Source organism: Salvia hispanica, chromosome 3 (genome assembly GCF_029641045.1).
Source record: "Salvia hispanica isolate PSC_SH4W2 chromosome 3, Shi_PSC_v1, whole genome shotgun sequence".
Lineage (NCBI taxonomy): Eukaryota > Viridiplantae > Streptophyta > Magnoliopsida > Lamiales > Lamiaceae > Salvia > Salvia hispanica.
The window spans coordinates 46645083-46664723 of NC_142694.1; the positions used below are offsets into that span (position 1 = coordinate 46645083).

Below are 19641 nucleotides of genomic sequence, written 5' to 3' on the forward strand. Positions count from 1 at the left end.
TTTGTTTTGTAACACTGATTTCATGTACTTCAAAATATACATTTTATATATATTTTTTTCTGATTTAACAATCAAAGTGGTTAAATACACAAACTTGATGTGGCATCAACGTACTTGGTATGTATAGAATCATAGTAGATTGTATTTAAAAAATAACATCTCAAATCATAACTAAGAATCAATACTATCAATTAGAGTTATTAATCTAATGGTATCAATTAGTTGTCGACGATGAACGGAGCTTAAAGATTCATCAAAGCGACATCTGCTATAGATATCTCATTAGTCATGTACAATCTCGTTAAAGATTCATCAAAGCGACAGAGTCCAATTGTAGGAAATTTTTGAAAAATAAGTACTGATAGTTCAATTGTATCTTTACTCAGCAATATAATTCAATCAACGTGTTTTATAATCAAAATACTGATAAATAAATGCTACAATCGAAGAGGAGCAGCATATTCTCTCTCAAAATCTATGAAAAAATGATGAAAAAAAGTGACTGAATTAAAGTGCTCCTACACGATCCCATTAATATGTTATTGTAGGAATCCTCAATCTAAATTGGACTAAATCGTGCAAAACAGGGAAGAGGGAGAGGTAGTCGAAGAGTATCAAGCGCTTTCTTATTTCTTGATTCTATTACCTGTTTTCGCGTCTGCATCGTCCATCAGTTGGGATTGAGACTCTTGCTCTTTCTTGGCTTCGTCGAGCTGTTTACGGCCAAGGAAGCTCGGTTGGTTAGTCGAAGAGAGAAGCCTCGCCCACATCCTGTCAGTTATCACAACCTTGTTTTGCTGCTCAGTAATACGCTGCACAGAAACAGGTATATGTCATCTCCACCTCAGTAATTAGTTCTGATGATATTGCACGGGGAAACGGGGTGAACCGTGTTCAACTTGTAGAAGCCTTTTCTGTTCAATTTGGTAGTCTAGCCCCCAAATATTTTTTAAAGAAGCACAGATCATCGCCAATGCGACAAAAACAAATCGTAGCAGCGATAAATTCCTACTTCAGACTTGACTCATGCAGCAAGTTCATAAATAGTTGTTAAAGATACCTCAAAACAATCAATTTTCAGCAATATCCCGCAAGTGCCATTTCAACAAGCTCCTAAGATGATGTAAACTAATGTTCTTAGTAAGGGCCTTATGAGTATTGCTTAGATGTCGAGGTGCTTCTTGATACTCAAGAGACATACGACTTATTTTAGTGAAACCATGATGACCACTATCTAAGTAAATTGCGACTTACATTGAACGGAATGTATGTGTGCCGGCCATTTACAAGCCCACTTGTGAAGCCCGTGAAACCTGACATCGCTCCATGAACGGCACTTTGAGCAAGAAGTGTGCAGTACACGTTATCGGATGCATTGCTCGGAATAGCACGGATCATGTAAGTTGGATCTACAAAACAATAGGTTAGTTTCTTGTTTCCAATAAATAGGACAAATATTATTATTTACTGAACTGACCTATGTATTTTAGAGTGATAGGAAGTTTTTGTTGCTTTGAAAAGTGTTCCTGTATTAGGGAAGAACAAATTAGCAAAGCAGGAAATCCACTATTACAGCTTTCAATGTGCTCCTTTATTAAAAAATCACAGTTAATGGTTTTTAAGCTGTCTGAATAGGTTTCGCAATTTGTCAGAGAACAAATGTAGAAAGAACACCTTAATTCTCTGAGAAAGCCACAAGCCGATGTCTTGAAGTAGCTTGTTCCCTGAAGCATCCTGTTCATTTTTAGCACTGAGAAGATCCTCTCCTGCTCCTTCAGCAACAACAATGACCATGTGTCCATTTTCTTTAAGCCTCTTCGCAATGTACTCGAAAAGTCCACCTTGTCCTTCTAAATAAAATGGTGACTCGGGTATCAAGCAGCAGTCAACATCTCGGCTGGCCAGCGTAGCATACATTGCAATAAATCCTATAGAAATAAAGTAGCAAAGTCAGCGGCTATTGAGGAGATAAAATCAAAATAACTGTAGAGCTTGATGGAGCAAGTCATATTTCTGTAGTATCAATAGTTTCTGTCATTTGAAGGGATACCTATCTTGCTTTTCTTATACATTTTATTACTCATAGTCATCTTAATTAATGCATAAGTGCTGCATAAAATCTTAGAGTGCATCAGTCCTCACTCCTCAAGTGCGAAAATGTTTCTTACCACTGTAGCGGCCCATAAGTTTCACTACACCAATTCCATTTTCTGCACTCTCAGCCTCGACATGTGCAGCATTAATGGCACGCTGAGCTTCCTCTACAGCAGTATCAAAACCGAATGATTTGTCAATAACCTGATAAGAGAATCCAGTTGAAACCGACGTTTGTTAGTACTCAAAGCGAGTAACTCTAGTGAATACACCGAATGTTTAAACTCCAAATTCCAATCACTTTTTAATGGAAGTTAATCCCACAAACTAGAATCAAGGTTTATGTTCACATGGATTATAATGCAAGAAGAACGTCAAGCATTAACCACAATTTTTGGGGTTAACCTAATACTTTGGTCTTAAGAGAGGAAGTACTGGGAAGAAAAACTACTAATGCATTTCCACAATGTTATATTAGTGAGACTTTTGACACTTCGGATTATTTTCTGCAAATTGATCACATCATCTAGATAACCATATGAGGAATTAGAAGTGACAACTCATATAAATGGCGAATAAAAGGTACCGATATGTCATTGTCAATTGTCTTGGGAATTCCAGCAACTATAACCTTTAAACCCCGCTTCCGAATTTCCTGCAAATGAAAATAAGTCTCCTGAAATGTTCAGCATGCATAACAGTAGAGTGGATGAATAACTATGGAAACTTTTGTTAGAAAATTGCCACCAAACTGGCACTAGAGTCAGTAAATTCGGCCTCAATAATTGAAAGCAAAAGCCTAAACTTGAGGTACTACTCAAGAAACCATAACATTGATGTCTAAAACTATAGAAAGTGAGGTGAAGAACTTCGTGGAATGTTAGCAAAGTCGCGTAAAAATAAAACAAAATTTAGAAAAGACAATTAAGGGTCAAGTCAACATCACTTGACGACTCATTCGAATTTATAAAGAACAAGCTAAGTAAAATCATGAATATTGTGCTACTTAGTAGGAGAACTAAATTAGATTGCATTTTATAAGTTGGGATTTATTATCCCCCTAAGATCACCTCATATATAACAGCTGCTCCTTTCTGGGTGCCATCCCCTCCAATTATGTAAACCTGAGAATCATCGTTTTCATAAGTTATAAACTGAAGTCCAGTGCAAACATTCTAGCTATAGAAAGTATAATCAAGACTTACCTGATTAATTCCACGGTCCTGAATGCTGTCAACGATCTTCATGGTATCATGACCACCTCGGGAAGTTCCCAGGATGGTCCCACCACGCTTATGTATGTCGTTTACAATCTTAGGTGACAAGGGTTTGGTATTCTTTGAATAGAATCCCCTGTAGCCTCCCTAAGAGAAGATATTATGCATTAGGAGTACATAAAATAGAAAAGAAATAGCTTTTCTAAAGCAATGATTGAAGCACTAATGTAGTTTCCCTAATCAAACATACAATAACTTACAACAATATGCAATAAACTGCTGTTAGAATAATTTGATAGCATTTCATACCATATATATAATCAACAATATGTAACAGTTTAAAATCAGAGCTAGCAATAAATACGACTTACATCGATTCCCAGGACTTTGGTGGCTCCATACATATAATCAAGGCTATGCACAATCTCCCTAATCACTGTGTTTAGGCCTGGGCAGAGACCTCCACATGTTACAATACAAGCATTCACTTCTTCAGGAGTAAAGTACACCTGCTTGATATTGATGCACTCAAATACTGGAGTCCCCAAATCCTAAAGACTTGAATTCAAGAAAAAGGAAGGTTTACCTTTTGACGCGGTCCAGCTCGCCGGAAATGCACCCCTCTTGGGGAATCCTTGTGAACAACAATCTTCATAGAGAAACATAATTGGTCTGAGAATGGTGAAACAATATTCTACCCTTCGACTAGTGGGGAGGGGGGGGGGACAAAGAAATATAACTAGGACCTTCTTTAAAACACAAGTGTGCCCACCTTTTGAGGTACACTATCATCCATGTCGACGAAATACTGCCTGAAATCATAAAAAAGTGTAAATGTGTCCAATACTTGAGACCCATCTGAGAGGGAGAAAAGTATGTTTAACTCACTTAGCAACAGAGTAGGCAGGATTGGAGCGTAGCGGATTGGGATAAGTCTGCCAAACATTAAAGCACCAATGTCAAGGGTTCACTTCTTCAGTTTCTCTGTACTTCTTTTCTCATGTCTCGGTCTCATTCTTCATTGCTTAAAAATTACTACTACATGCTTTTCTCAACAGAAAAAACACACACACACTACTCTAAAAATGTCACTACCATTTAAACTTCACAAAGAAGAAAGCATCAAATGATTCTTCATGAATCCCAGCTTAAAACCACAACTTACATCAAACAATGCAGCAACAGAATTAAGTTATACTAGTCCACAAAATCATGAACATTCATAATGCGGGCCCCACAAGTACAAGCCAAAATTCTTACGAGATTAAAACACAACAAAATCATTAAATAGCCATAGCTTTATGCATTAATCCAGCAGTTAATGCATCTTACAAAAATAAAATCATCAGGAACTTACTGCAAACACTTCAACATTCCTCAGCTAAAATGTAGCACGTAATTCGCTCATTATCCCCAAACATTTCACCCTCTAATCGCATAAAATTCAAACCGATTCTCCACAAACTAATCCACAATACTTATTCTACGCAGTGGAATCACACAGCAGCAATCGCAATCGCGATCGCGCAACATTCCGAACAAATACAGCCATCCGGCATTTCAAACGCGGGAAACAATAGATACAGATTCATGTATGTATATCATCAATGCAATCAAAATTCAAAACAAAACACACACGCGTACATACAGGGAGATTAGGAATGTAATCGGTGAGATGAGGCACATCCTGTAGAACGAAACCGAGCTTTCCTTCCGTCACCTTCATCTGGAAATTGCTCTGATTCGCCATGTCAAACTCTCTGTCACACAAATCTGCGCCTAATGCAATATGCAGAGGAAAATTTTATTTCAGTAAATGATTTATGGTTCAAAGACAAGAAGGATTCGACTTTCTCGTGAGCAATTACTGTATGCATTTCTATATATATATAAATCTACAATTTTGCTGATATTGATCTAAGTTATAAATTTAAGATACACTGGGATTTCCAATATTTAAATAGTTTACGTGTGATTTTATTTATTTATAACAAATTAATACTATTTGCTTATATAAGTAGTAGTAATATGCATATGGATATTGTGGGCGGAGCAAAAGAAATTTATATAGAATCATCTTGATGGATTGTATTTTATTTAAATAATCATGCAAAAGTCCACTAAATTTGATCTATCAACCAATGAAAACTCTATAACGAAAAAAAATTACTATATGAATAAAATAACGAAAAACATCTTTTCTAATTTGATATACAAAAAAAAAGTCAAGCATGAGATTTGGCAAGTAACTGTTTCAAACTTTACTTGTGAAACAATTAATATTTTTATTAGTATCTATGGTGTAATAATAGTAGTACCGTACATGAAATTCATTATATAAGCAGAATTTCATAATCTATATAATGGTTGACTATACTTCCTCCCCCAACACACATTTATATCAATTAGATCATTTACTTCAAGCACCAATCTCCATTTTTCTAATATTGATGTTTTCCCAGCCAATTAAAAAACCTCCAAATCACATCAATCTTTACACCAAATGAAATAAATTTGAGGAAAAAATAGAAACTTTGAAAATTAAAAACGCCTACAAAATTTGTAGCCATAATAATCAACAGAAGAATAACTTTTAATTCGTTGAATAAATACAAAGATTGTAAATGAAAGTGAAAATGAATATGACAAATTCGAATCACGATCGGAAAAAAAAGTACTATGTGCTGATTGATAACAATGTAGTAGGAGTATGATTTTTTGTAAATGTGTAAAACAATTGCAGAGGAGGCAAAAATGTAGTGGGGTAAAAAGTGGAGCTGACATGAGCCGTTGATTATAACCTCCAACCTAATTGATTTTAATCATATAGTTATAATTTATTTTAAGAAATGTACCAAACGTGAATGTTTGCTAAAATTAATACTACTATATTTATTCTCAAAAAATAGCCTTGTTTTTTCATTTTGGATTGTCGGTTAAAATTAATTTCTATCATTTTTTTAGTAAATATTTTTCTCTTTATTAGGTATGTTTCATTTTCTACTAACAATACTCTTATTTTTCTCAATTTTACACTAAAATCATATAATATGATCCAAACAACAATGCATCTAAATTCAGAAATACAGCCCAAATCTTGGTCCTAGAATTAGATAGATCTAATGATTAATAATTGGCCAAAATACATAATATCATTATTAATCAATTTTATGTCATTTCATAAAATCTGGGTTTAATATCATTTTTAGCTCATTTTAAACCATACATTAATAAAATGACCTAAAAATATAGTAACAATAACCTAAACATGCCCCCACATGTAATTTTGTTCTATGTTTTTATATTAAAATCCAATTTTACATTAGATCAGAAGCATAAGATATATACTGAAATACAAACACGAATAGCACAACTTTGAATAATTTCATGAATCGAAATTTTTTACGTAATTACAAAGTCGCAATTGGTCTCTGTACGCAATAATTTGACCGGGGACCCACCATCGAGCCGCCACGTGGACAGACTGACTACAAAAGGGTGTCAGCGCATACGGATTTAGATTGTAAATTTGTAATCAAGCCCGCAGTTTTCATTTTCGAATCGAGAGAGAGACAGAGAGGGAGAGGATTTTCGAATCAAGGATTGGGGGAAAATGGGGATTCCGTCAGAGTTGAGGGACTTGTATGCAAGCCGCAAGACCTCTCTGCTCATCCAATCACCACAGGAAGATGCCAAGATGCTTCGCTCAAAGATGTGCACCCAAGGTTTCATGCTTTTTTTCATTTTTGATTCAATCTGAAAATCTGTTTCTGTAGCCTTTTTTTGGCAATCTCATAACTGTTCGTGAACCTTATTGGAAACCCCCTGTTTTATTTGTTTTTTGTTTCGATTTTGGTTAATTAGGGGTATGATTCGAATTTCGGTTTCAATTGCAGATTGCTAGAGTTTTTTTATGCAATCAACATGTCAATTATGATACGATTTTGAAAATCGATGATTAGTTGAATTCAGTTTTGGCATTTTTCGTGCATGTTGAGCTGAATAATACTTTGTGGTTTTCTCTTCTCGCTGTGTTGGATTTGCAGAAGGTGTTCGTGCTGGAACTAAGGCTGCTGCAATTGCCTGTGTCGCCAGCGCAATTCCCACTGTATGTGAATTCTACTATTTTTGCCTGAAGAAATCATTTATTTTTGTTTAGTGTGTAGCTTTTTTCAATCATATTGTGATACTTACAATGCTTGCATTTCCAAACTATGGAAAAGGGTTAATTGCACTCAGAGACGTGTTATTGTTCGGTCATTAGAGAGGCGTGGGGTGGAACGAGCTATGATCGATTTTGATCACAGTTAAAATAACAATGATGCTCTAACTATGAAATTGTTCATGGAAATGAATTGGCTGGTTGCCCTCAAAATGTGTTAGTGTTCTGTCATTATGGATGACATGGGGACGAACGGTATTGGTCACTGTTAAACTTCATAATGGAGTGCTTGATTCTAGCTTATAGGGATCTGATCCAGTTCTTTTTTTGATTCTGTTTCAATCTAATTTCACAATGTGCACATAAACACACATTGTATAAGATAGATTGAAAATGGTCAAAATATGGTATGAGATAGTATGCTGTGTTTTTCCGTTGTATTAGACTATCTTGGAATGCTGTGTGAGTTATGATCTGAAATCTATGTACTGAATTATGTTTTGCAAATCTTTCAGTTGATAGTTTGTCGAAAGGTTCCTTGGGCAAAGGCGAATATCAACCATACTGGACAGGCACTCATTATATCTGCTGGTATGTTACCATCTTAGTTTGTCGAAAATAAGTAGTATACAAGTTTCTTAGAAACAGTTTTAGACTTTTAGTAAAGACAAGCTGAGTTGTAGACTCCGTATTCCATAACCATGTTCTCCTTGTCTTCACTAAAACTATCACCGCTTAGGTAAACGCTGCATTTCAACACAATGTTGGCTGCATATAGGGGTTAGTTTTAATATTAGAGGACAAATCTATAGATGCTAAATATGGATGCGGTCTTGCAATGGCCTAAATCTGGGAAACCATTGTGAGATCCATTGTTCAACCTTAGTGATTTTTGGCTTTGAACTCATGAAATCCATCACTAGGCCATCCAAAAGATGGGGTTGGGTGCACTCGAATTTGTTTTCCATGGAAGATTTTATTAGAAGCATCAAGAAAGCTAGTCACGCAGATTTCATTGGATGCCTAATGCTGCATCTTGGATTCATCTACCATGTAACATGATTATCATCTAATCTAATGCCTCAATTTACATACTCCATTTGGTTTGATTTTCAAACATATTTCAAACGAATGAAGTGACTTTTAATTTTTGTTTTGTGTGGAACAGCATCGATAGCTGGATATTTCATCACGGCAGATAAGACTATATTGGAATGCGCAAGGAGGAATACACACTACAAACCATCATAAGAGAAAATGGAGTTGGGGCTGTCTTAGTTTAATTTGTGCTCCAGATGTTTGTACTACTCGTGATCTGTTTGTATGCTGCTTTCCAATTTTGACATAAATCTTTTTTAGAGGGAACTTTAAAAAAAGTTTCTGGACAATGGGATTTACATATTTTCTAGAACTCATAAAAAATAAATACCACCAGAATCCTTCTAGACAAAACGTAAGCATGTTTGAGATACCTTCTCACTATTTTCAAATTTTTTGGCCTTAAGATCTATTTTTATTATGAATCTGGATTCCCTGATGTGTCAAAGAGCACTACAGGTTATGTTGTCTTAATTGTTGCTAAATTTTACATCTCATAGTAATTCATAAAATCCAACCTCACTACCATTTACGATTCACTCTTCCAAGCCTTTTCGAAGTACTATCAAGTAAAAATTCAGAAAATGTAATTTCTATCATGTAATCAACTTTCGTTATCTTCAATTGAAAATGAGGTTTTTATAGGTGTGTGATCAAATACTAACTAGTTTACAGTAATAACTAGTAGTAATAACTAATATCAATGTTATATGTTAAAAATATCAACACAAAGATATAAATTCTAACTAGTTTATAAGTGTGTGATCAAATACTAACTAGTTTATGGGTAAATTGCTGCAAAATTCATGCATTTCAGCTAAATCTGGTTTGTCCCGCAAAGTTGAAACTTGTAGTGAAATCACTAATCTTAGTAATAATTTTTCTATAAAAAAATATTTTGATTACTTATTTGTATTATTGATTTGGTGCAAATGCATTTCAAATTGACGGCGATTGACAAAAATGATAAAACTAAGGGGAGATTTTATCCTCTAAAATATTTCAAATGTCATGTCACTGTAATTTCATCTAAATTAGACATTCGTAAAAATTGAGAAATGTGTTACTCCCCCGTCCCGCAGTAGGAATCCTATTTAGTTACGATAGGAGTTATATGTAACGAAAAGTGGCTTGAATAAATTAGTGGAATTTGAGTCTCACTAATATATTAGTTTTATAATAAAGTGTGAGTGAAATAAGTTGTTGTAATGTGAGTACTATTTACCCTTTATGGTAAAAGTAAAATATGACTTTTATTTTGGAACATACCGAAATGGCAAAGTAGGACTCGTAACGACGGAGGGAGTAAAATTCATTACTGTAGCCCAATTTTAAAATTTTGGCAGAAACTATTCAATTTTAAGGGATTTATGTAAAAAGAGAGCGTTTTGTGAGTTTTGATCAGAAAATGATTTTTCGAACAAGAGTCTCCTGCAATTTCTTGGCGCCAAACAGAAGCTCGAAGCGACCAGAAAAAGCACTGATCAATCACCTCTTGCTTCTCTTGAAGCAGAGCAAATCAACCAGATTAGTGCAGCAAATCCACACGCAAATCCTGATTCACTCAATTCCCATGCCTATGCCCAATTACTTGCTCTCCAAAATCATCGAGCTCAAACACTTCTCCTACTCCACCCTCCTCTTCCCCCAAATCCCACCCAACAGCTACGCTTTCAATGTCATGATCAGGGGTCTCGCCACGTCATGGGAGAAATTCGATTCCGCGCTGGATTTGTTCGCCAGAATGAAGAATCTAGGCGTGAGGCCCGACAATTTCACTTACCCTTTCGTCTCTATGTCGTGCGGGAGCCTGGAAGCGTTGGGGGTTGGGAAATCGGTGCATTGCGAGGTTTGGAAATGCGGCCTGCTGGTGGATTTTCACGTGGCGAATTCGCTGATCACGATGTATGCGAGGTGTAGAGAGGTGGGGTTTGCGAGGAAGGTGTTTGATGAAATGACGGAGAGGGATTTGGTGTCGTGGAACTCGATTATATCGGGATATTCGAGGCTGGGCTGTTCTGGAGAGGCGGTGGAGATGTTTGGGGAGATGCGGGAGCGGGGAGTGGAGCCGGATGAGATGACGCTTGTTAGCGTGCTCGCTGCATGTGGAGATTTGGGGGATTTGGTATTGGGGGGATTGGTGGAGGAGCATGTGGTGAGGAAAGGGATGGAGCTGAATTCTTACATTGGGTCTGCTTTGATTAATATGTATGGGAAGTGTGGGGAATTGGAATCTGCGAGAAGGGTTTTTGATGGCATGAAGAAGAAAGAAATAGTCATTTGGAACTCCATGATTACTGGGTTAGTGTAACTTTGTTTGCAGTCTCATTTCTTGGTTTTTGTTCTATTACAGTAAAACCTTCATATAATTATCCGGATAAATACAAGTTTATGCACTTTGATAGTACATAAATGTATGTATGTATGTAATGATGCATTGATCGTGTATAATGAACTAGAAAAGTGGTTACTGCTTGTATTTGGTACTATTATATTTTTCATATAATTCACGCGCATTTGTGTGTGTAGAGAGAGAGAGAGAGAGAGAGAGAGAGAGAGAGAGAGAGAGAGAGAGAATATCATCATTTCTTTAAGGAGGCATAAATACTTAAGATGGCATTAAAAAAAATATAGGCTTGTTACAGTGTGGAGTTTATTTCTTAAATATAATGAGTCCCGACCATGATTTTTTATTACTACATGGAGTTTTTTCCTATATAAACTATTCGCATTTGAGGTTTTTACTGTATCTTGTTGTGTATCATGCCACGATGGTAATCTTCGTCTTTGTGTGTGTTTGTGTTGATTTGTTTTCACCTGTAGTGATTGTTGATTTCATGTGAAATAGATATGCACAGAATGGACAATCAGATGAAACTCTCTCACTGTTTAATGCCATGAAGGAAACTGGGCCAGAGCCTAATGAGATCACCCTGATAGCAGTTCTCTCAGCGTGTGCTTCAATTGGTGCTCTTGATTTGGGGATCTGGATTGATAAATATGCATCCGAGAGAGGATTTCATAATAATATTTATGTTGGAACAGCTCTGGTTGACATGTACGCGAAATGTGGCAATCTGGAATATGCATCAAGGGTTTTTGAAGACATGCCTGTGAGAAATGAGGTTTCTTGGAACACGATGATATCTGCACATGCTTTTAATGGGAGAGCGGAGGATGCACTCACCCTGTTTCAGCGCATGTTAGAGGAAAAAGGCTTATGCCCAGACGACATCACATTCATAGGGGTGCTTTCTGCTTGTGTTCATGCTGGTTTGGTGGATGAAGGGCGTCGATTATTTGATTTGATGAGCTCCTTCTTCAAGCTGACTCCGAAAGTTGAGCACTATTCTTGCATGGTTGATCTTCTTTCTCGTGCTGGACGTGTGTATGAAGCTTGGGACTTCATTCAGAAGATGCCTCAAAAACCCGATGAGATTTTATTGGGGGCATTGCTCGCTGCCTGCCAGAAACTGAAGAACGTAGATATTGGGGAGAGAGTTAGTCAGCTTCTCCTGAAAATGGAGCCCTCAAACTCCGGAAACTATATAATCTCATCTAAAATTTATGCTGATGTGAGGAGGTGGGAGGATTGTGCTAGGATGAGAACACTAATGAAACAGAAGGGTGTTACTAAAACTCCAGGATGTAGTTGGATTGAGACGGACGGCCACCTTCGTGAGTTTCACGCTGGTGACTTTTTAATTGAAGATGCAGAAGATATTCACCGGGCTCTTGACATGCTATATGATGATATGGCACTGGAGTATGGCGTGGATGTAGAATTATCTCGTGGTAAAATTTTCATCTTGTTGCATCACATATGAGATGTTATCACGAAATTAATTGATAAATATAGAAAGCACACCCACTCCCGGGATTTATTCATTAAAATTCACTTATTACGTGACCATGTCTCTGCAGATGTCCACCTACACTTCCCAAACCATAAAGTTGCTGTCGAGCTTCCATCACCTATTCTATCTCCAATGTAGACTTCAGATTTGTATGACAGGAAATCGAGAAGGCATTACCGGACAGTGTTGATGCTTGAATGATGCTGCAGATGCTCTGAAATCTGAAGCAACTATCGTGTAAAAGCAGGAGCCTCCCTCTCTGGGCTAAGTTGGTATTGTTGCACACTGCATTTCCTCACTTGTTATTCTCAGGCATTGAGCTTTCAGCATATCTTAATTTTCAGGATATTACTTGGCACTAGGTACAGTTAGAAGAATCAAGATTTGGATTAGCAAATATCTGGTCTTTTGTTATTTCTGCTGAAGCTCATTTACAATCAATTCCATCTCAAAGCTGATTGCGTAAATTAATATCATTGTGAGCATTGTGTTATGTGAAGATAATTGGCGTTGGATTATTTCATTTGTTATGCACCCTAAAGTTCATTAACACAATCTCCCCTACAGGTTGGACTCTTCTGATTGCTTTTGTAAATAAGTCTGACCAGGTGAGCACAGGAAGAACACTCCTCCAGCACCATTCTGTCTCTGATATATTTGGAAAACACATTTGCGAGGGAAGGAATTGATGGTGCTTTCCTGGTGGCCTTCAGACTCATCGAGATGCCTTGTTAAATTGTGCTGTTGTACTCTGTTTTCTTGTGCTAGAGAATGAGGATATAAGTTATGCTTGTCGACTGCATTTATTCAGCTTACGCCTTGGAAATTTGAATAATAAACCCTCGGATTGGTGAGCAATATGTCACATCTATTATTATTATCTAGATAAAAATGAAGGTATACATATGCTTGTATGTGGTGGCATTGAGGTCAAGGAGAGGTGTCATTTTGTGCACAATGAACTGCAGGTGCTGATTATCATCTCAACTAGGTTTTGCAGTTCATTACCTTAAATTACCCTTTGATAATGTACTTACAGCAGTCTTTCATAATTCTGCCAGATTTTAGTCTTTTTTTCTCTCTCAAAATCTCAATGGCTAAATTTTTTTGACTCTTGGTGCTATATGAGGTTTCTTCTCCGGAAAATCAAGTTGCTGCTATCTAGCCTAGTATCTTTAGCCTTTTTGTTTAATAATTTTCCTTCAAAAAACCACTGTACTCTAAATCTACATTCTTCACAATATTGAAAGGGAATGGGCCAAATCTATCACACTGATTCAAATCTGAACCTGAACCAGATTTCTCACTTGTGTGAAAACACCACACTGGATATCATGAAACAGCAGGTCGTATTCACGAATTAGATTCGTTATTTGTGGAATTTCGACTTGCTTGATGGCATGAAACAAGTGTGTGTTTTTCATTAGTCCAACAGTCCATGCTGAGATATTTATATTTTCAAGGCCTATAATGCAGTGTATTACACTCAAAAAGAAATATTTTTTTTCAATTTGGGGATGAAATAAATCAGCAAATGACATTAAGTTGAACTGATCACTTGTTTACATACATTTCGAAGTTTATTTTTTTCTATAAAAAGGTTACATTATAGCTATTTGGCATCACTATAATCGTTATGTAAGTGACTTAACGAGCTTCTCTTGCAAGCTGAAAATACAAAATAAAAAAACAATTAACTTGTGAATCAAAAATCACCTATCATTCCAATACAGAGAAATGTATACCCACATGCACAACGTGAAAGACCTGAAAATAATTCTCAAGCTTCCTCTTGAGGGCTGCATGCTCTTGTTTTACCTCTTGGAATTCCCTAATGCACCTACAATGAACATATTGTAAAAATTGTATAATTCTAAACGAAAAAGGTTATTTACGGGCAAAAAGATACTGCCAAAATCGCATAAATATTGTAGCACATGGACATACAGAACATTTTAACTCAAAAGAAAAAACTTAACATTCAAATTTGGCATGAAAATATGGGATAAGGGAAGCAAAAATACCCTTCAACGTTGCCAACATTGCAGTATTCTTGAAATTGTGTGCATTCCTTCTTGACCTTTTTGGCGCCAATACTGCGGATACAAGGTTGAGATTATCAAATAAAAAAGCAATGAAATAATAAAAAAAATTAGAGAATTATCCATTTATCCATGAGAAATTTGTTCAGAGCTAAATATTGCACTGTGCTAGTCTGCATTCAATCAATTTCCTAGAATGTTGGTGGGATATTTATATGTACTACATATGTACCTAGTGGTGCTACCCTTGAACTGATGCATGATCTTATCCAGTTTCTCGAAGTCCCGAGGGGTGTTTTTTCTGGATCAAATAATATTAGAGTTGAAAATTTAAAAAACAAGAACCAGTGATGTAAGAAAGAATGTTGGCAATTATAGTTCCTGCAACTCACAGTGTCAGTTCAATGCTTTGTATTAATCGGACCGAGTCAGTGTAGAATAGCTTGACCACTTCTTCAACAAAATGAGGGTTGGCTTGATCTTGCAAATCTTCCAGTTGAAGGAACTGTTCATCAAGATATCCCTGAGAGAGAAGCACCACTAGGTTAACAAGGCAAGACAGATCTTAATTTTGAGAAGAATGTCTAAAGAAAAATGAAATGATGTCATAATGCTAGAGTCAAATCCGGGAAGAAATTATAGATCAATTAAATATCATTTCTCACAAAGACTATCATTTAAGAATAAACTGGGAAAAAATAAATCTTACGGGGCTACTTTTTGACATACTGTATGAAAGAACCAAGTTTAGAAAGGCAATCATATCCAAACCATCCAAAAGAAAATCCTTTGCTTCAAAAATGGCAGATTTAAAGATTGCAATTGTTGTTGCTATGGTAAGGGAGACATGTACCTGATCAAACAAAGCATTCCTCAAATAGGCAGCTTGGCGTTCCATTGTATAGAATAAGAAGAAAGAAAGTGAAAAAGGAAAATAGTTGAAGCTTTTGGTTTATAATAGGAAAAGAGCAACAATGGCATACAGTTATATAGGATAAATATTCCATGCATAACTGGGGGAAAAAGATTCAAGGAAGGTCCCCCAGTGCCACGTCTAGTTTTTTTTATGTAATCTTGGATAGGAACAAAACACACATGCACACACAAAAATCTATTGCAGCTGTGAGAGTTTTCACCATCTCACCACATGTCATGTCCCTCTAAAACTTGAACTTATAAAGATTCAATGATACTACTGAGGAATTAAGAGCACAAAATGCTTTAAAAAATGAAGTTATAACTAACTGGATTGAAAAGGGGGGGTTTAATAAATATCCTATACGAGGATTTCAATGTCTGCACAGAACACTTACATCGCAGCTCTAACTCATTCTTTATCGCACAAAGTCCTCTTATACGATAAAAGCTATTGATATTTATTTTGGTAGACAAAGAGATACATTTATTCCTCTTCTAGCCGATTAGAGTAAAATAAAAACATACGATCTTCCAAACTTCACAAAAAGATAAGTATATATATAGTATAGTTACCTGAGGTTGCGAAGCCAATACCAAATAGTTAACCAGCATACTGTTATTGGAATTAAATGCAAGATTATTTATCTTACTGACCAGTCACCTAATCATGGATGTTCCCCCGTGGGTGGGTGGGATGTGGTGGAGGTGGGGGGTAAAGGCAAGAGGCCAATCATCTAACCATGGATGCTCCCCTGTGGGTGGGGTACATGCAAGATAGTAATTTACTCGAATTTGCCATATTCATGCACTATGTGCTACAAGGTGTTCTTATCCTCAAAAGAATTTACTGACTTGCCACTGCTTAATAATTTGGGTACCCACTAGTTGATATAACTATCAGTAACTTTTTCCAGCATAGTATGATATTCTTGGAGAGAGCTCCAAGTGATAAATGGAAATATCACAAATCCCCTACCGCCCTATGTTAGTATACTTGCAAGTCATACAGTCGGTGTCTATTTCTTTGTGATACAAATGAAATAGTATTGATTTGAGCAGATGAGATTTAAATAAGGAAAACATGTGAACCTGTTACCTGTGCTCTAGGCGCACCTCTCATATATATGTAACCATGTAGGACAAGAACACTTGAAGTCTTGTCTAACCTAAACGGCTAAACATGATGCACCAATACGTGTCTAGAGAATCATTTGTGACTCGATTAACATGAACAAACAAAACTTTAGGCGTAAAATTAGTAGTATTTGGATATAGTCCAGGTTTATATGTGCCATCAAACTCACCAAAAAAAGATACTACTACATTTGGATATGGTAGCAACTACCAAGCAACAAGTTGAATAAAAAACAAAACAAAAGAATAACTTATTTTCAGATTTGCATGGCTAAAACTATTTGATATTAGTGAGGTCCCATGAAGAAATAAAGTGAGGAATCCCAGAAACAGACTTTGACCATGGGAGAACAAAAAAGGAAAAATCTTAAGCAATGATTAAAAAGAGAGAGTAATACTTCCAGATAAGCAGCCTGGAATCCTTATCATGACTTGTTATCATTGCAGCAGAGTTGAGGTTATTCCTTACCTACCGGAGGGAAGAGAAACGAACAACTAGCCATCAGTATAATGGATGATGTGGATGAGTGGTCACAAAACCAGCTTTTGAATAATATGGTCTTTTCCTGAAACAGATGGATTCTCTTTTCCTCAGTCTCTATCCTCTGTGTTGTCGATAAGAACCTACAGCGGATATGTTAATCCTCGAAAATGTTCAGCTTCCTTCTAATCTATAAGTAATACGCCAGAAAGATTCCTTTACATCAAGCTCTCAAACTTTTTTGTTTTATGAATGGGAAACAGTTAATGAATGAATTCAGCAGCTTCGATTTACTCATTTCCTTCTCTGAATTCAGCAGTATGATATCGATATAACTCATTAATCGTTATTTAAATTCAACTTTACAAGTTATAATTGAATTATTTTTGTTATATTTATTTTATTAATCTAACTGCATCAACAATAATAGTACTATAACTATACCAGTACTTTATACGAGAAAAAATTCAGATTATTATTCTCTGTGTTATGCAACTTTAGCTAAAACTCTATTCCTCTTGGGATACGGGATATACCCCAACACATTCAAGAAATGCAATTTTACATACTACATTTGATTATGATTAAGATGGACTACTATATCATGCTATATTTGGTACATGTTTAAGTAGGATAATGATAAAATGCAAATTCTAGATATTATATGAATTTCAAATTATAATCTGGACCGTTAGAAAATGTCAACAGATAACAAAATAACATCAACAGAAAATGTCAACTCAACATCAACCGATGACAATGTGTTAACATTTTCTGTTGTTGTTATTTTGTCATCTGTTGACATTTTCTAACTATTCAAATCTTAGTTTAAAGTTTGTATAATATTTATAGTTTGCATTTGATTACATCCATATTTAAGTTTATGTATTGTATTGTAGTACTCCCTCCGTCCCAGAGAAGTTGGCATACTTTAAAAATGGCACGGGATTTTAGGAGGTTTTGTTTTGTGTGTTAAATGGAGAGAGAAAATATAATTTTTATATTCATGTGAGAGAGAACTTTTTCCAAAAAGGGAAATGTGACATCTTTTGTGGGACAAACTAAAAAGGAAAATGTGTCAACTTCTCTGGGACGGAGGGAGTATAGTCTTTTGGTAATACTATCATACTCCACGTTTAGCTATATATGCGAGTGAGTAAGTAGATACTCAGGATACACATGCCAAAAGATACATGCCTTTTGTAATATTATCATGTTGTCACAATAACACACATGAATTTTCTTTTAAATGGTTCGAGCTTACAAAGTTCTTTTGTGAGTTTAAAATTCGACTATGCAATCTAAGTTCTTTGAAAAGGTGGCCACTTTCCCAGACATATTGACCAGCCAACCGACTCAATGACTCGCAATCATAGCGTATACACTAACCCTTATTAGGGACATTCCCTTACTGAGACACAAATTCGATTATCAACTTTGACATAGTGGGACGATCTACTATTAGCTAAACTAGCAAGACATTAACTTTGAAACAAACATATGTTTGAGTTTTTAAAGAAAATTTGAATGAATAATCATTGACAGTAATTGTATCAATACTTAGGGTGTGTTCATCTTTGTGGATATAGCAAGATTTAGTCTCAATTCGGAGCATTAATGAGCGTTCAGTGCGTTTGATACAAATCTATTTAGCCCTATAGATAGTCACGGCTTGACAAATCTCCACTTTCATTTCTTTTGAAAATGGTGATTATTGTAACAACATTGAAATTCGTGTCAAGAATTGAGAATGGAATATCATTTCCAGTGTTTTAAAAATCGAACTAGACCGGTTGGTTGGACCGGTTCGGCCGCGAACCGGTGCTGTGTCCGGTCCGATTCAGTGTTAAAAACCGTTGTCTAGTTGGACCGTTTTGAGCCGGAAAAACCGGCCGGTTGGGCCGGAAACCGCCGGCCAGTTGAACCATTTCAGGAGATTTTTTTTTTTGAAAATGGCTATTTCTCTTCCGTAGACCCTTGCCCTCACTGCTCTCTTGCACACAACAATCCAACTTGAAGTTTAGAACACATTTTCCTAATCTAATCTCCTGGGCTGATGATGGCTGGAGATGTCTCTGAAAATGAGGAATTGTTTAGAAATAGGTTTAAGGAGGAAGATCGAGGAGAACTAGTGAATGCCGCGGAATTGTGTTAAGAATTAGAGCCTGACATTCAAGAACAGAGAAATGGAGGCGGCGGCGGCATTGTTTAGATTTTAGAATTAGGGTTAAGAGAGAAAAAGGTGAGTAGCAAAGCAGAGAATGCCAAATAAAATGAATCTCACGACTCCCCACATTATTAAATCTAAAGATAAAATATTCAATAAAATAAATAAATCATTCAACTTCCACAAAATCACGTGACTGACTTATCATTTATTCCTAATTATAATGCACATTTTATATATATGTATATATATATATATATGCCCATAGGGTCCTATTCTAATGCTTTTAGCACCCTAATCCAAAATTAAGACTAAATCTCCACCCATGGATTTTAAAATGAGTGGATGAGATTAAAGCTCACAAAATCTCAATAAATAGTAGACAAAATATCAACAAAAGGGTAATATCGTCATTATGTTATCATATGATAATTTTCGTGAGTGTTTTTTTATATCAACATTGTGTATTAC

The 19641-nt window shown here is 36.0% G+C and overlaps 4 protein-coding genes across 14 annotated transcripts; 2 read left to right on the forward strand and 2 right to left on the reverse strand.

Annotated features, from left to right (window-relative positions):
* Positions 1-391: 391 nt before the first annotated feature.
* Positions 392-5155, reverse strand: LOC125215326 (ATP-dependent 6-phosphofructokinase 6-like). Its single transcript, XM_048116715.2, has 13 exons — positions 4960-5155; positions 4200-4246; positions 4084-4123; positions 3898-3960; positions 3683-3820; positions 3300-3458; positions 3165-3218; positions 2681-2749; positions 2169-2298; positions 1675-1928; positions 1478-1526; positions 1255-1409; positions 392-812 (listed from the first exon to the last, which is right to left on the reverse strand). The coding sequence occupies exons 1-13, from the start codon at positions 5059-5061 to the stop codon at positions 627-629; spliced, it is 1446 nt and encodes a 481-aa protein (XP_047972672.1). The 5' UTR covers positions 5062-5155; the 3' UTR covers positions 392-626.
* Positions 5156-6761: 1606 nt separating this feature from the next.
* Positions 6762-8925, forward strand: LOC125212294 (early nodulin-93-like). 2 transcript variants are annotated; one of them, XM_089068687.1, is made up of 4 exons: positions 6762-7036; positions 7358-7419; positions 7989-8064; positions 8397-8567. In XM_089068687.1, the coding sequence occupies exons 1-4, from the start codon at positions 6925-6927 to the stop codon at positions 8498-8500; spliced, it is 354 nt and encodes a 117-aa protein (XP_088924813.1). In that variant the 5' UTR covers positions 6762-6924; the 3' UTR covers positions 8501-8567. The 2 variants fall into 2 exon arrangements, with proteins under 2 accessions (XP_088924813.1, XP_047968372.1); XM_048112415.2 differs by lacking the exon at positions 8397-8567 and adding an exon at positions 8642-8925 and having other exon boundaries at positions 6825-7036.
* Positions 8926-9930: 1005 nt separating this feature from the next.
* On the forward strand, positions 9931-13288 carry LOC125211407 (Pentatricopeptide repeat (PPR-like) superfamily protein). 7 transcript variants are annotated; one of them, XR_016137336.1, is made up of 5 exons: positions 9931-10872; positions 11420-12366; positions 12496-12700; positions 12791-12906; positions 12996-13288. XR_016137336.1 is itself a non-coding variant. In XM_089069179.1 (3 exons), exons 1-3 carry the CDS (start codon positions 9980-9982, stop codon positions 12564-12566), a joined length of 1911 nt encoding a protein of 636 aa, XP_088925305.1. In that variant the 5' UTR covers positions 9931-9979; the 3' UTR covers positions 12567-13288. The 7 variants fall into 7 exon arrangements, 1 of the variants encoding a protein (XP_088925305.1); XR_016137332.1 differs by having other exon boundaries at positions 12496-12906; XR_016137333.1 differs by lacking the exon at positions 12791-12906 and having other exon boundaries at positions 12496-12790.
* A 658-nt stretch (positions 13289-13946) lies between these two features.
* Positions 13947-16292, reverse strand: LOC125217135 (histidine-containing phosphotransfer protein 4-like). 4 transcript variants are annotated; one of them, XM_048118967.2, is made up of 6 exons: positions 15324-16292; positions 14863-14993; positions 14703-14771; positions 14453-14524; positions 14196-14268; positions 13947-14096 (listed from the first exon to the last, which is right to left on the reverse strand). In XM_048118967.2, exons 1-6 carry the CDS (start codon positions 15366-15368, stop codon positions 14076-14078), a joined length of 411 nt encoding a protein of 136 aa, XP_047974924.1. In that variant the 5' UTR covers positions 15369-16292; the 3' UTR covers positions 13947-14075. The 4 variants fall into 4 exon arrangements, with proteins under 4 accessions (XP_047974924.1, XP_047974923.1, XP_088925307.1 ...); XM_048118966.2 differs by having other exon boundaries at positions 14178-14268; positions 15324-16045; XM_089069181.1 differs by lacking the exon at positions 15324-16292 and adding an exon at positions 15180-15287.
* Positions 16293-19641: the final 3349 nt, after the last annotated feature.